Source organism: Folsomia candida, unplaced genomic scaffold (genome assembly GCF_002217175.1).
Source record: "Folsomia candida strain VU population unplaced genomic scaffold, ASM221717v1 Fcan01_Sc010, whole genome shotgun sequence".
NCBI classification, from domain to species: Eukaryota; Metazoa; Arthropoda; class Collembola; order Entomobryomorpha; family Isotomidae; genus Folsomia; species Folsomia candida.
This window is the reverse complement of record NW_019091202.1, coordinates 511155-526123: the sequence shown is the minus strand read 5'-3', so window position 1 is coordinate 526123 and position 14969 is coordinate 511155. Positions and strand designations below refer to the sequence as shown.

The 14969-nt window shown below is 35.8% G+C and overlaps 2 protein-coding genes across 3 annotated transcripts; one reads left to right on the top strand and one right to left on the bottom strand.

Moving 5' to 3' along the window:
• Positions 1-4291: 4291 nt before the first annotated feature.
• LOC118436774 lies at positions 4292-6987 on the bottom strand. Its single transcript, XM_035855376.1, has 4 exons — positions 6676-6987; positions 5945-6191; positions 5177-5434; positions 4292-4825 (listed from the first exon to the last, which is right to left on the bottom strand). The coding sequence occupies exons 2-4, from the start codon at positions 5948-5950 to the stop codon at positions 4541-4543; spliced, it is 549 nt and encodes a 182-aa protein (XP_035711269.1). The 5' UTR covers positions 5951-6191; positions 6676-6987; the 3' UTR covers positions 4292-4540.
• Positions 6988-9121: 2134 nt separating this feature from the next.
• Positions 9122-11884, top strand: LOC110854679 (SEC14-like protein 4). Of its 2 annotated transcripts, XM_022103144.2 has the most exons (9): positions 9122-9305; positions 9649-9724; positions 9807-9850; positions 10095-10139; positions 10228-10297; positions 10374-10580; positions 11083-11163; positions 11431-11635; positions 11714-11884. In XM_022103144.2, exons 1-9 carry the CDS (start codon positions 9192-9194, stop codon positions 11748-11750), a joined length of 879 nt encoding a protein of 292 aa, XP_021958836.1. In that variant the 5' UTR covers positions 9122-9191; the 3' UTR covers positions 11751-11884. The 2 variants fall into 2 exon arrangements, with proteins under 2 accessions (XP_021958836.1, XP_035711070.1); XM_035855177.1 differs by lacking the exons at positions 9649-9724; positions 9807-9850.
• Positions 11885-14969: the final 3085 nt, after the last annotated feature.

Here is a 14969-nt window from a genome sequence, read left to right as displayed (position 1 = left end):
ATTATGTTCGCATATATGTACATATGCATAATAGGCTGCAAATAAAGCATGTGAGATTTTCGGACAATTTTGATCACATAATTTCAAAATTCAAAACAATTCGGTCAGTTACACTTCACACCATCGCATTGTTGGCACGAGATTCTCTTAAAACTTTTTCATGCGTTTACATATTTGCATTTATTAGCTCACCCTGCGTAGCATGAGAGCTATTGAATTCCTCCTGTCCGTCTGTCTGTCTGTCCGTCCGTGTGTTCACGAGTTTTTTGCATCAATTGATGCTAATTAAAAATCCCCTTGACCATTATTGGATAAGTTCGGCGCACCATTGGTATCGAATAATCCGTGGCGTAAATGGTGCGAATTAATTGTGCAAGTACATCGAGATAGGACTATAATTATGGAATAAGTAGCACCATTAGTACCGAACAATTGGTTATTAAAAATGATGCGTAACAATTGGGCCCTTTATTTACCCCCAAAAATCAATGAGGCGTAACAATTGGACCATCTATTTCCCCCCAAAAATCTGTTCTATTTGTTCGATGTTTCTGCACCATTGACGCTAAAATATATAAATTTTATAATAAATAATTGGGAAAGGGGTGCCATACGCACCAATGATGCAGAATGTCGGGATAAGGAACCATACAATTTTTTCAAAATTTTCAAAATTATGTATCCCGTTGGTCGCTAATGTTCCACTAGTGGTGCAAACTATTTTCGTTTGTTTTTTATTTCTCCGTTTATATTACACCATTGGTGCAATAGTCTATGAGAGTTATAATCTATTTTGTCGCTTTATTCCGTACCTTTGGTGGAAAGTTATATGGAAATCAGTATGACAGGGTGAGCTACTTCTAACCGTTACTACGGTTTATTTATTTTATGAGTGAAGAAAAATGTAGGTTTTGCATAAATGATTTGCATAAATATGGTTTCCGGCTAGTTGTTCGGACAGAAATTTTTACAGAAATTGGATCTATTGATGAAATACATTGAAATTGAGCAACTTGATGGGAGTGGTTGCGGTAGCGTGAGAATGAAGCTACTTCTCTATGTGCGCTACGACGGTTTATTTTACATACGTTCAATATCCTGTGTCGATATGGTTTTTACTTGATATATATGTTCAGGTCATACATACATATTCAGTGATAAGTTATAAAAACAATCTTGAGTTGCGTCATTCTTGTTTTTTAATGAAATCTTCCCGACAGTCTGAGTTAATTTGAAAGTATTTGTCTACATTCATACATATTTCTGCGCTTATTTATATAAGAATAATGAAATATCGATTTTTTATTGATTTTCCTACATAATTTAAATGGAATGTCCACATATTACGTTAAAAAATGTGAGTAGGTGGTTTTGGGTCGTCTAATGTACTCGTATTAAGTTTAACATAAATAGGACATTGATGCGGTGGTCGCACATTTTGCACGTGGTGGTCACCATTTCAAAAGATGGGACAGGTTTACCCACCGCACACACGCGGCATCACCGATTTCAGACGGTCTTCTTTGTCCTGGGTTTGGCCAACCTGGCATGTCACGTGACCACAGATTCCATCCATGTTTACCGGTACAGCGGAGAGATCGAGAATGAGTGGAAATCAACCATGATGTGGTACTTCTTAATTGTGGGATGGCTCATATTTTGGGGGTCTTTAATCCTTTATTCGAGAGAGGATGAGGTTGCAGCCTTGATGGAGATGAATTGTCGTGTGGAACTGCTGGCTATAAGAGAAGGTAAGTTGACAATTTAAAAATATACACATACACTCAGATTTTCATAGTTTTTAAAGGAAAGATCTCAAGTTTATGAATGTTGCCCTCAAAAAAATTGGAACCCATAGAATGAATACATATGTTCATAGCTTTAAAAACCCAGAGCAATTCTATTAATCGTCTTGGTTACCACGAGTCAAAAATTTTAAAATAATAAATTGGCAAAGCTGAGACATGACGAAAAATGTATTGATTTTTACGGTCTTGGTTATGACCTTTAGGACTTCCGGAGTTCCTCGAGAACCAATTTTTAATAATTTTCTCTCACAATTTGCCTACAGGGGCTACTCGTTACGTCGAGTGGAAGTTCATTATCGTAATCTGGGCCGTGTACCTGGCATTGTTTACCCTACCGCCTGGAGCGTTCCTATTTTCATGGGCGTACCCCTGTCTCCCTCAAGCCGTCACATCGGTAATTCCCCAGTGTTCGAAGTGGGAATATGTGGGTGGACCTGTCCCAATCTGGATGAGGGTGACCGCTGGCCTGATGTCTGGTCACATGTGGTGGCTCCAGGCCGGCACGGTTATGACCGTGCTCACCCTAAATTCATATCCGGCCGGACTCTGCAAAATATATTTCGACGTGGTCATCAGGTAACTCGTTTATCCAAACAGGCTGTCTCAACTTGCCGCATTCAATTACATACATAATATATATGTAAATTATTTATGTAAATATTTACCGACACTCAAAATAATTTGTAAACAAACACCCGTCAGAGGTGTTGTTGTGCTCTATTACTTGTAATGATTAGGAATGAGTTCTACCACGATGGGAAAATAAGTAAATATAAAAATTGCATATCGAACAGAAATGATATCGTTATAACTTTTCGTCGTAACTTTTATACCGACCAAACTTTAGTCCGACCAAACAAAGGTCACAACACAATCCCAGATGCCTCCTGAACACGTTAATCGTGTTATAAATCACAACTTTGAAAAAGCAGTCCTTAGGAAGGCGAAATTCGGAACACTAAAATTATCCAATGTTGTAAACAAAAAACTAACGGTCGGCGGCGGTTTGAAGGTCATGTTGGGAGTAAAAATTCCGAATTTGTCGTCACGTTGGAGGAGGCAATCTGCTGCATTCAAAACTGCAACTGGATAAAAATAATTCTGAGAATAATTCTGCAGGGTCTGAGAAGAAGGAAAAGTTATTTGACTGATTCTTCGTGGTTTGTGCAATTACGGTCCGTGAAGTGCTAGCATTGATACCTGTCTGGTATAATGTGAAAATAAGGTCGATGTACTTCATGGACAATGTTCTACATAAGTTTTTCAATTTCGAAATTCCATAAAAGTACCTTTGGGGAGCTCGACAAAGTTTGCAGTCGTCACAACACAACATTTTTATATATTGCGGAGTTTACCCATTATGACGCCCAAGATTAAAACAACAAAATCGGAATGACCTCGACATCTTATTCCGAGGTCCATATTCAGTAATCTGGCACAGGTCAGATGGATTTTGTCGGGTTTGGATGCCTGAAACAAAGCATTTTCAAGAGGAAGTCATGAACTTTGGTTGGGCTTTGGAAAGTTCTAAATCAAGACTGGGATCTTGTCTCCCCTGAAACGTGTCAAAATGTGTTTGGAAATTGGAAACCAAGACTCAAACTTGTTGCTAGGAAGAATGGAGAATACATTGAGATCGCTAAAGTAATTCTCAGTCATTGTATTCAGAAGTTATAAGGTAATTCATACTGTTCATATAAACTGCGGACACCCTCTGTAATTGAGGTATTTGTCATAAAAGGGCGTAAGTATACAAATGTTTACGACTCTGCATGTACATAAATATATGTACATATTGTGAGGACCTAATATGACTGAGATGTACATATATTTATGATGAGATTCGGGAGAAAGTTACGCTTGACACCGAGTCCGCTTAACCCTTTAATGTGTTTGATTAACGACAAGAAACTGCATTAAATCGAGGACACTGTAAGTATGTTGTGGTCATGGCGCGGGAGGAGAAATTCATGAGTTTTTAATAAAACTCGAAAAACTGAAAAATCAAAAATTTAACATTGCGTTGTATAGGGAAATATCCAAATTTTTGGGAAGAAAATCTTCAAATTTAGCATTGTGTTGGCATAGGAGAAATCCCTCAAAATTGCAACAAATTTTAGGTTGCGGAGAGAAAATGGTGAAAATCAATAACCTCCTAGAAACGACAAATGTCTTCCTTCCGCGCCATGATGACGATTTTTCAGGACGACTTTTGTCGTACCCCGGAATTAAACAATTTCTTATAAAACGACTATTGTCGTCGTTACAGTTTAAAGGGTTAACAAAACCAGTGACAAGTGGAATCTCGGGGTGTATGTAGTCTCTGAGGTCGTTTCAGACTGACATCATAGGCCAAGACGAGCTTAATCAAATCACATCTGACTTATATAAGTCCAGCTCAGTTCTGTCTAATCTCGTCTCCGGTCTTCTACTCAAATAATGACCTCACTCTTTACCTAAATTAAGACTCCAACTTTATTCAACACATACATATTCGCCCATTTGGACCACGTGGTTAGTGACAACATGTATTAGTTCTGAAATTTAGTTAGGAAGTTCATATTGTGTACATAACATTTGCGATAATTTTTTTGATAGCTATTGACCACAGACTATGTTTATTAATATGTACATGCAGATACGCGATTAATACACTTCGAAAATATGATACTATGTACTCATTTAGGTATTTACAAAGCAGATGCTATAATTCAATTCTTAAAACAGCCAATCTATTTCCTCATTATTAGCAGAAATGAGATCATCTGTGTCACGCAGAATTCCTGTACTACCAACGGTGTCAACACTTCGACAAAGTTGTTACCAAACATTAACCTCAGCGGGGCCAGCGATTTGTGAATCTTTCTCTCAATTTTCTTCGTATTCTTCCCTTTGCACGACTTGATCCACTTCCTGCTCGCGGTGTTAACTTTTGCAGCTGAAGAGAAGATTTGCAAAGTAAATGCCAAGTCGAAAAGATATATCAGCAAGAACATGGCCGTTACAAGGGAATCAACCTGTTGAAAAAATATATGTCTTCATTTAAAATTCATTCGATTTAAAAACTGGAAAAGTTATTCATTCATTATTATTTGAAAATAAATATTTATTCATTATTCACGTCTTACTCATGTTATATCAAATTCGCCTTATTAAATGGATTTCCCAACATACCGTGAAAAATGAATAATGAGTGTACCATTCATTCATGCATTCTTCATGAATATGAGATTAGTAGATATTTATTTCATATTCATTCATTCCAGTATTTTGACCATGAAATAGCATCCCATTACATATTCACGAATTTATTGAATAATGAATAAATAGTTTATTCATTGAATAAATGAATTTTAATGAATATCGACCTGATTCGACAGGTGCATCGTGATGACCGCGAAGGACACGAAGATTTGCAACGACGGCGTGAGGAGGGCCGTCTTCAAAAAAATTGTATTTCGCGTGCAGGCATTCAAGATCTTTTCGAACATTTGCACTTTCCTGTACTCAATTTGAGAGGTTAATCCCGCTTCACACTTCCGGATAAAAACTTGACATTCGATCCACAGGAAGATGACCCCGGTTAAGAGCTCGATGATAACGTAGTACGTCGCACCCAGACCGACCTACAGGATCAAGGTGTTATAATTAGTTTATTCTGCAGCATGTTTGGACTATTTTTAATTACTAATTAGATTGTTCCACAGAATTTAATTCATAATTGCTCTTTAATTACAAAATAAAAAACGACTACATAATTTCAAAAGGCCAATTTACTACATAATTAGATTATTAATTGGCTTAAATAGCGACGTCAGTGTTATTACGAATGAAAAAGTAATTAGACAAAACATCGTTCTTCCGCACAACTTCCATTTTTTTTAAAAGTAGATATAAAAAGGATCAAGTAATTGAGAAATTTTGCTACTTAATTGGCTGAACTAGACGCCGCATAACAATTAATTAGCACCCAAATAATTATAAAATCAACAAGAATTTTACAATTATTTAGGTTTCTTATTAAGTACCAAATAAATTGGCTAAAATATTACGACTTCAGTATAATTACTAATTATGTAGCTAGACCAAATCTTATCCTTCTAAATACCAACTAATAATTAATTCGAGAGCCTTACCTGCATGCTGACGACGGACTCCACAATTGCCAAGAAGATGAGGGTGCATGTCTTGTAAAAGGGACAAAATTCGAGGACAGCCTGCTCTCGACGGAGGATCGAGCTGACTACCTTCGGTTGACAGGGGACAGCGAAGGGCAAGACCCCGAAAATCGGGAACTGTGTGAGGCTTACAACGATCAGGGCTTCTATAAAGAGGCGAAGAGGAAGTTCAGTAACATCCTCTCCTTCCGAGTGTATGCAAGGTCTGGAAAAAAATTTCAAAAAATGTATACGGTTTCTGTAAACTTAATCACGAGCTGATCATTTGATCCGATTTGTAATAAATAAGTAAATTCCAGGTTCTTAAGAATGTATTTACAGAAAAGGACACATATATTTCCGACGTATTTATATTCACCACTGGAAACTGGTACAGTTCGGGTAACCATTTTCGTAATTTTGTTCCCATAATTTTATCTCCAAGTTTCGGAATTTTACATTTATTAGTTAAGCCTTCATTTTTTTCGACGTGTTGCCCAACAAACTAGATGCATACTTAATAAAGAACTATGCAGATGGCATGTAGTCGATTTAAGGGGGGAGGGTAAGGTTCAAGGCATCATTCTATCCTTCCCATGTAAACAATAACATGGGGTATATAGGTCACCCCGAGTAGGGGTAAAATTCCCCGAAAATCGATCACACGCTTTATGCACGCTCATAATGTAAATTTTTCCATGGAAACGTACCTTTCGAGGTAAAGATGAAATTCAGAAATTGTGCCGGCACATAATCCCCTGATAGTTCGAATCGTAGCAGAAATGGGATCAGCGTCAGGGACGTTATCGCGATACCGATAACCCGTTGGATAAGACTCGTCGCTTTCGTAACAACCGACCAGATCCGGACCGCGACCACAACCAGTTGCAAAATCGTTCCGGCGTGAACAATTTTAGATTTCCGTTTCGTAATTAACTTTATTTTGCCAAGTTTTTCGTCCCACGTTACGAACGTGGCAGGAAAATAATCACCCAGTTTAAGATGGCGCTTGACGGAGCGTAGAATCGTAATTTTACTCATAATTCAACTCTTAGCAATCTTCAAGATTCATAAAATTTTGTTAGATTACGGCATAAACGTCGTACTGGTAATGATTTGATAACAACTTCACGCTAAGACTGGGTGTAGTTTTTGGCTTAATTGTAAATTTTCCACAACAATGCTGTACAGTTATACCCGATATTACCAGGTCCTCTAAAGTCACTTGCTTATATTGTCCGGTTACTAACGATTTACTCAGGAATACCGGTATGAATACAAGAAATGTTAAGCTTTGCTTAAATGAAATCAACTTATGTATATCGATTTCAATCAATGTCTACTTAATTATCTACTTCGACCGAAAATGACTTAAGTTGCACTCTTAAAAATTGTGCAGAGATACAAACATACCCCGTATTGGGCTTGATTTGGAACTAACTTCCTACAGGATTCGTGTTAGTTTATTTCTGAATGGTAAATTTGCTGTTACAAAACGGGTAATGTCCGTTGTTACCAGGGTCGTAAATGTACTCATGTTACTATTGATTTGATGATAGTTTTCTGAGAGTATACATAGACTTATTGGATTGGCGGCTTTGGGTATGTGCAATATCGCCCGTCAATTATATGCTTGTGTAGAAGATATGTAAGTAAGTCATCTCCGAAAGTCTATTTCACCAGAGAATTACGAAGTATATAATTTAATAAATATTTAATGTGAAAATAGATAATTAAATGTTATGTGTGTAACTCACCGATAGATACCTGTTAATTGTCAATTTAATCAAACTCGAATTTAAGAGAAACACATTAATATGTTAATATCTAATTCATGGGGGAGAGACATTGAAATCGTAAGTATTCAGAAATTAAATCGATTATAATGGTAATATCTGTATGTATGCATACATACCTAAGTAGATTATTACAATTCTGGTACAGACATATATTTAGTAACACACGTATTGATTTCTCAGTATTAAACTTGACACCACTTTGTATTAAAATTATGTATATACCGGTCGGTAAAAATTTGCTACCGATATGATACAATTATAGAGCAGAGGTACATAGCTACATATTAATCCACGGTATTAAATATATGTTTGCATACTTATCAATACAACTTTGGCTGAATCTTACGTGAAAATCGCTCGGTATTATTTATTACTTAATCCATAATTTTTATATGCATGTATTCTCGCACAGCAAGTGGCAAACATTATTTCAGGTACTGACTTGACTCTGAATTATGTAAATATGCCCGATCAGATGATTATGCAAATTTCATCTGCACAATACGTATTTACAATCATAATGTTTAAAATCTTACTTTAATTCGTTACGATTACAGTATAGAATCCATGGAATTTCCATCGATTTCCTTATGGCCGACTGGCTAGAAAATGCATTCACACATGTGACCTTGCAAGTACACTCTTAGAAATATTGTGTTAAAATGGAAACAAGCGTTATTCATGTCACACTAGCAAGGTGGAATTGATAAGTATGTATTTGGATAATATGGTGTATGTACAGATATTTCTAAATACGTTCTTATAACCCGGTATTAAAGTCTTCCCACATCGGTCAGGTGTTTTTACTTCGTGGCATAATTTCAATTCCAAGGGGAATTAACTTCATGAATTTATCTGTAATACCGAGAAGGTAAGACTTGCCTGACTGTAAGAACACTCCGAATTTGGTATACATATTTACTTCATATGCATGTTATGAGTCAGTGTTTTCTTACCCTTTCATTAAAGTAAAATTATTTTTAAGACTGTTCTGAAAAATAAATGCAGTCTAAGTTCTGTAAACTGTACAAAGTCCGCAGAGTGTACTTTACTCTTTATCAAGTTAAGCTGATAAAGTTCTGAATTCAGTACAGCTTGCTTAACATACATGTATTTACTTATATGTAAATATTTACATAGAATTTAGAGTGGATTTATGTTTGTATTGCTTCAAATGGTAACATTGTTTTTTTAGAGTGTGTAATTAAACCATCGCGTAATCTGCATCGCTGTGAAACAATGAAGCTAATTAAAGTAAGCAAAATGTGTATGTAGCTACACACAAAGTGATATTGTTGATATGCATCTGCATAATCCATAATTCTCACTTTTTCCTTCAGTTTTCCCTGAAATTTCATCTAGTAAACATTTCAGTCTTGATACATATTCAGAAACAAATAGATAGAAATAATTGTTGAATTTCAGCCATGTATTTTGGTTTTAGCCTCGCTTTAATAATAGCAGCCTTATTCCCCGCCTTATCAATCTCATTACGGGACGATTTAACATTAACGCGGACAGAATTGGAAATATTAATCAAGGTATGTAGCTTTATGAATATTCACACCAAATAATTTGGAAATGATTCTTCACCCGTAGAGGGTCTATGTATATGTAGTGTTCTAGTTTTGGGTAATGTAGACGTTCCAGTTTATCCGAATGTTAGTTTTTTACATAAACGTATGTATTAATTTTCTAACAAACCCTGGCACGTTTGTTGCGTACATAAGTTTTTTCCAGTTGATAACAAATGGTCTCGGTAATAATTAGACAACATTTAAGCATTATTTACATATACTTATGCGCATAGTACCTCCGCGGGTTGTCTCCAAATTATTTAGTGTGTACGAACCTAATTTCACAATTGAATATCTCTCTTTAAAGTTTAGGGAATTGGTAAAACCACGACTTCCACATGACTATATGAGCCAAGATATTTACTTGCTTACATGGTTGAGAGGTAATACTTACATAAATATGTAAATAATGTATACAAAATGAAAAAACTTGACTGCTGGAATTTTGTATGTATGCATAAACAGCAAAAGGGTTTAATATTCCTGCCGCAGAAAACATGTTAATGGAGGTAAATATTATTGTACGATATACACGTAATGATACCCTCTTTAAAATAATGTTACCCATTATAATAGTAAATGCACTCTGAAGTCTAACTTATCCTTAACTAAATTATGCTACATAAATCCATGATATATTTACTTTTCTTCTTACAGAATTCAGAGTGCATTTACTTTTTAATTGGACCAAATTATTTAAGAGTGCAAGATCCTATTTAGTGAAGCCATTATTTTTAATTTGTACATGCTTAGAATTTGAAATGGCGAAGAGCAAATAATATGGACAATATTCTGAAGGTACCATAAATATCTATACAACACAAAATTTCATATTAAGAAAAGCTAAACTACATACACATGTAACAACTAATAAATTACATTCTAGGAAAACTGGTCAGACTTTGACCAAGATTTTCGTTCCGAATTTCTTGGTTGCGATAAGGAAGGAAGCCCTGGTAAAGAATCTGACTTAAATTTCTGAATTTTCAATAAAAATATAAACACCTAAATATTTGCTTCTTAAATTTTAAGTGATATCAATTCCAATTAGAGATTGGAACGTGAGACGTGCCGTAATGGCCGGCCAGAGCAGAAAATTAATGCGATATTTGGACAAACAGCTCGAGGAAGTAGCAACTTTAATGCGAGAAGCTCGACAAAATGGGCAAAACATGACGCAATTTAAACGGATCATGGACATGACAAATTTTGACTTCCGGATACAAGCTTGTCCATTATGTGAGTTTTTTACAAATACGAAGTTTGAACTTATAAAAAAGAAGTTGCAAATTTTAAAAGTACATAAATCCACTCTGAATCATTTAAACCATACTAAATTTAATGAAAACTTTACTCTAAACGGCGTTGATTTAATCTGTCCCGATGAATTTTTGGGAACCTGACACAAAATTATGAAAACTATGACAAATTCGAAACACAATAGTTAGAGGCGTGATTAGTATAAATTTCTGAAACACTAATTAGCAACATACATATCCCCGTTCAAAAATTGACCTCAAAGTTTTCATCGTTTTTCATATATATATGCACAAGTTTTCAAATATTGACATTAGAAATCGGGACGAATTAAATAAATACCCTTTAAATAACGTTGTTCATTGTTCATAGTTTGACGATGTTAGAATTCAGTGTGGATTCACTTTAAAAAGGACAACATCACCCTTAAGAGTGTTCAAAATTTTCCATTTCTATTAATTAATTTGTCCTAAATTTCTCACAGGCATACCGGTCTTCATTAGTCATTTCTTGTCGTATGAAAATCATTTTCCTGGAAGTATCAAGTCGGTTAAAATTGTAAATTGTATGTCATTCTTGTTACCGTATATTTGCATATCCTAAAAAATAATGTTATAATTGTGGAAAGTACGGTATTCTAAATTCCAGATTGCGTAAACTATGCTAAGTAAATCCAGAGTAATGTCAACTTTATATATTTAATGTTTAGTTTCCTCTGGATTTATTGCAGTTCACTTAATTTAGAATTCAGACTGCACTTACCTTCCTCAAGGGCAACAATGTTTTTAAGAGTGTGTCATTTTTCCAAATGACAAATTATTCTGCATTTTAGGCCCACCCATATTTGTATCTTTATGGAAAATCGTACGAGATTTTCTCCCTCCGGGAATGAAGGATATCCTAATGCTGTACGGAAAAGACAAAACTGAGTGGAAAACTGCACTCTTAAAAGAAATCGATGCTTCTCAGCTCACTAAAGAATTCGGTGGCCAGAACGACGAAGGCTTTTCGATGGGAGACGTTATAAAGTGTTCCAGGTGTGCAAATACAGCTTAACTCTATTTAAAACTTATTTTGATAGTGGATAATTGATTGTTGTAATTTTTATTTTGTAGTTTATCAATTACTCAAGCTAAACGAAATTTAAATTGAGATGAAAACAGTTTTAGAATTTCGAATACTATATATCAATAATTATAAACAAATTGTTTGTTATCCACGAAATTTTAGTGTTACTATGATAAGTCTAGAGAAATACATAACCGATGTGTGATGCTTTTAACGTACCTATAATTATCTAAAAAAAACTATATTTGCCTTTGGGCTACATCAGATAAACAAAAAAGATAGCGTATATTCACTTATTACTCCAAGATTTAAACTATTCCTAATTTATAGACTTCCTGGTCATTACCAAACAAAGCGAGACTGTTTGGTTTATACAGAAATTTTGCACGACCAGTGGGGTCCCCTTGTCTATGAAATTTGAACCAAATTTGATTTTCAGTAAGCCACAGGATTTCAACTCTCTTATCAGCAGCCCTCTTTTCCCAAGTTGAGAGCGAACTGTTTTCTTTGCCAAGGTGTTCAGTACCCTCTCCGAAGAAATATTTATCCTGGAAGCCAATGAGATGACGAGAATGTTGTTTATCAATGAAAGGAGGCCGAGTAAGGGAAATACTGCGAATCCAGGGAGGGGGATTTCTTCATGTAGTGTAATGGACACGAATAGCCCGAATATTTGGATCGCTGGAATACAGGATATTACCGTTGGAAGAATTATCTTCGTGAGGAAGGCGTTGAATGATTTCTCCAAGATTTGAACATTACGATATATCCGGATGCAAGAGGTGTTATTGGTGTCATTTTCGATTTTAGAAGATTCTCTAAATATAAATTGCAATGATGTAAATTATATCCCAAGAATCGACACATACATTCGTTTAGGCTTCAAGTCTAGAAAGATCCTACACCGTTTACATGCATCACGTCGGCGGCCAAAATTTGAGAAAATTATTTACTGCCACTTTGTTTCTATTTCGGCGTACAAATTATTCAATTCAAAATAAAAACGAAATGATATTAAATAATTTTCTCGAATTTGACCTAATTCATTTAGACGGTGTTGGATCGTTCACTCGTTCTGACTAGGAAGTATTTTAGGAAATACTTTAGGAATGGAGGATTCTTGGAGCCTCTACATAAGTAGCTACTTAAAAGATAAATCCATTATCTACCTCAACATATAATACTCAATGTCATTGGATAAATAGCATAATGAGTTACACCCTCGCTCGTCTCTAACTCATTTGTCTTACCTGTTTATAAGTTGCAAGCAGTGCAGCAAGAAACTTATTCCGGCCAAGAGAATATACACAATCCAGGTAGTTGCGGAATATAATGTGTGATAGGCCATCCAAGTTTCAAAGATGTGTACTCCAAGCCTCACTCCGTACCGTAGTGTCATGGCTTCGACACGGCAAGAAGTTGCAAACATCGACAATATGAATGGTGGCGTGCAAGGAATAAATTGCAACAGAAGAAAGGCAAGAATTGGGTAGGAAAATACGCCGATTTCCACCAAGCAGACAAATGTCTTGAGTGCCTTAGTTTCCATGGAGATTGTCATTTTCGGTCGGCCTACATACATATATGTTTCAGGAAATTTTCGAAATAAGTATATGTTAAACACACTTCACGGCTACAAATCAGATGTAATGCACACACAACCACGTAGATAATTTAGGTTACTCGCTATTGAAAATGTTACGGCCGTACCTGCTTCGAAATCCAGAAAAGTATTTATGACTTGAATTGGACCAATATCAATAGAATAATTCCATCGTGCAATCGACGCAGCTAGACACAGAATGAATGGCGCAAATCCCTGCAATCTTCCCGACGTTGTTAAATGACTATTGGTACTAATATTCAGAAACATAGCCGTGCAATAAACCACTGACAAAACACATTGCAACTAGTGGTCTCAACGGTTCTCGGTTCTCATAGAACCGAACCGGAACCGATGGCTCGGTTCGGTTCCGGTTTATACGGAGAACCGAACCGAACCGAAACTTTTATTACCGGTTCGGTTCCGGTTCCAAGTCTTTGAGAACCGAACCGAACCGGCCGGTTCGGGTTGAACCGAACTTCATACATAAATACATTAGCGAAGTCAATCATTTTTCCAAAAAGTTTTACGAATTTCCCGAAATACACATAGTTTCCAAAATGAAATTTTGACGTGGCCGCACCTCCAAAGTTCCCAAAATGAAACTTTGACATGGCCACACCCCCAAAGTTCCCGAAATGAAACTTTGACTTGATGACACGCCCAAAGTTCCCAAAATGAAACTTTTATTTGGTCACACCCCCAATGTTTCCAAAACGAAATATTGACCTGGTTACATTCCCAATGTTTCCAAAACCAAATTTTGACTTGATGACACCTCCAAAGTTTCCAAAATGAAATTTTCACCCCCAAAGTTTCCTAAACGAAATTTTTACCCCCAAAAGTTTCTAAAATGAAATCTTTACTTGGTCACACCCCAAAGTTTCCAAAATGAAATTTTGACTTGGTTACACCCCCAATGTTTCCAAAATGAAATTTTTACTTGGTCACACCCCCAAATGTTTCCAACATGAAATTTTTACTTGGTTACACCCCCAAATGTTTCCAAAATGAAATTTTGACTTGGTTACACCCCCAATGTTTCCAAAACCAAATTTTGACTTGATGACACCTCCAAAGTTTCCAAAATGAAATTTTCACCCCCAAAGTTTCCTAAACGAAATTTTTACCCCCAAAAGTTTCTAAAATGAAATCTTTACTTGGTCACACCCCAAAGGTTCCAAAATGAAATTTTGACTTGGTTACACCCCCAATGTTTCCAAAATGAAATTTTTACTTGGTTACACCCCCAAATGTTTCCAAAATGAAATTTTGACTTGGTTACACCCCCAATGTTTCCAAAATGAAATTTTGACTTGGTTACACCCCCAAATGTTTCCAAAATGAAATTTTGACTTGGTTACACCCCCAATGTTTCCAAAATGAAATTTTGACTTGGTTACACCCCCAATGTTTCCAAAATGGAATTTTGACTTGGTTACACCCCCAATGTTTCCAAAATGAAATTTTGACTTGGTTGCACCCCAAACTTGGAATTGTTTTCTAACTTCAATAATACATACATAAGTGGTTTTGCTGTTGACATGTATTAGAATTTGCTTGTTTAAATACAGATAAGTTATTGGCTTTTATGTGAAATTTCATCAGAAACACGTCAATTAGCATTGTTTGTTGTTTATTGCATATTAATAACACTACCGGTTTGACCCGAACCGCCGGTTCGGTCACGGTTTGGTCCG

What these genes read in the sequence shown, in the direction of transcription:
- LOC118436774 (XM_035855376.1), bottom strand. An exon ending in CGATGCACCTGTCGAATCAG is followed by an intron (nt 4,826 to 5,176) that starts GTCGATATTCAT and finishes TTTTTTCAACAG; the next exon opens with GTTGATTCCCTTGTAACGGC.
- LOC110854679 (XM_022103144.2), top strand. Translation starts at nt 9,192, where the DNA reads ATGTATTTTGGTTTTAGCCTCGCTTTAATAATAGCAGCCTTATTCCCC. An exon ending in AATTGGAAATATTAATCAAG is followed by an intron (nt 9,306 to 9,648) that starts GTATGTAGCTTT and finishes CTCTCTTTAAAG; the next exon opens with TTTAGGGAATTGGTAAAACC. An exon ending in CAGAAAACATGTTAATGGAG is followed by an intron (nt 9,851 to 10,094) that starts GTAAATATTATT and finishes GTACATGCTTAG; the next exon opens with AATTTGAAATGGCGAAGAGC.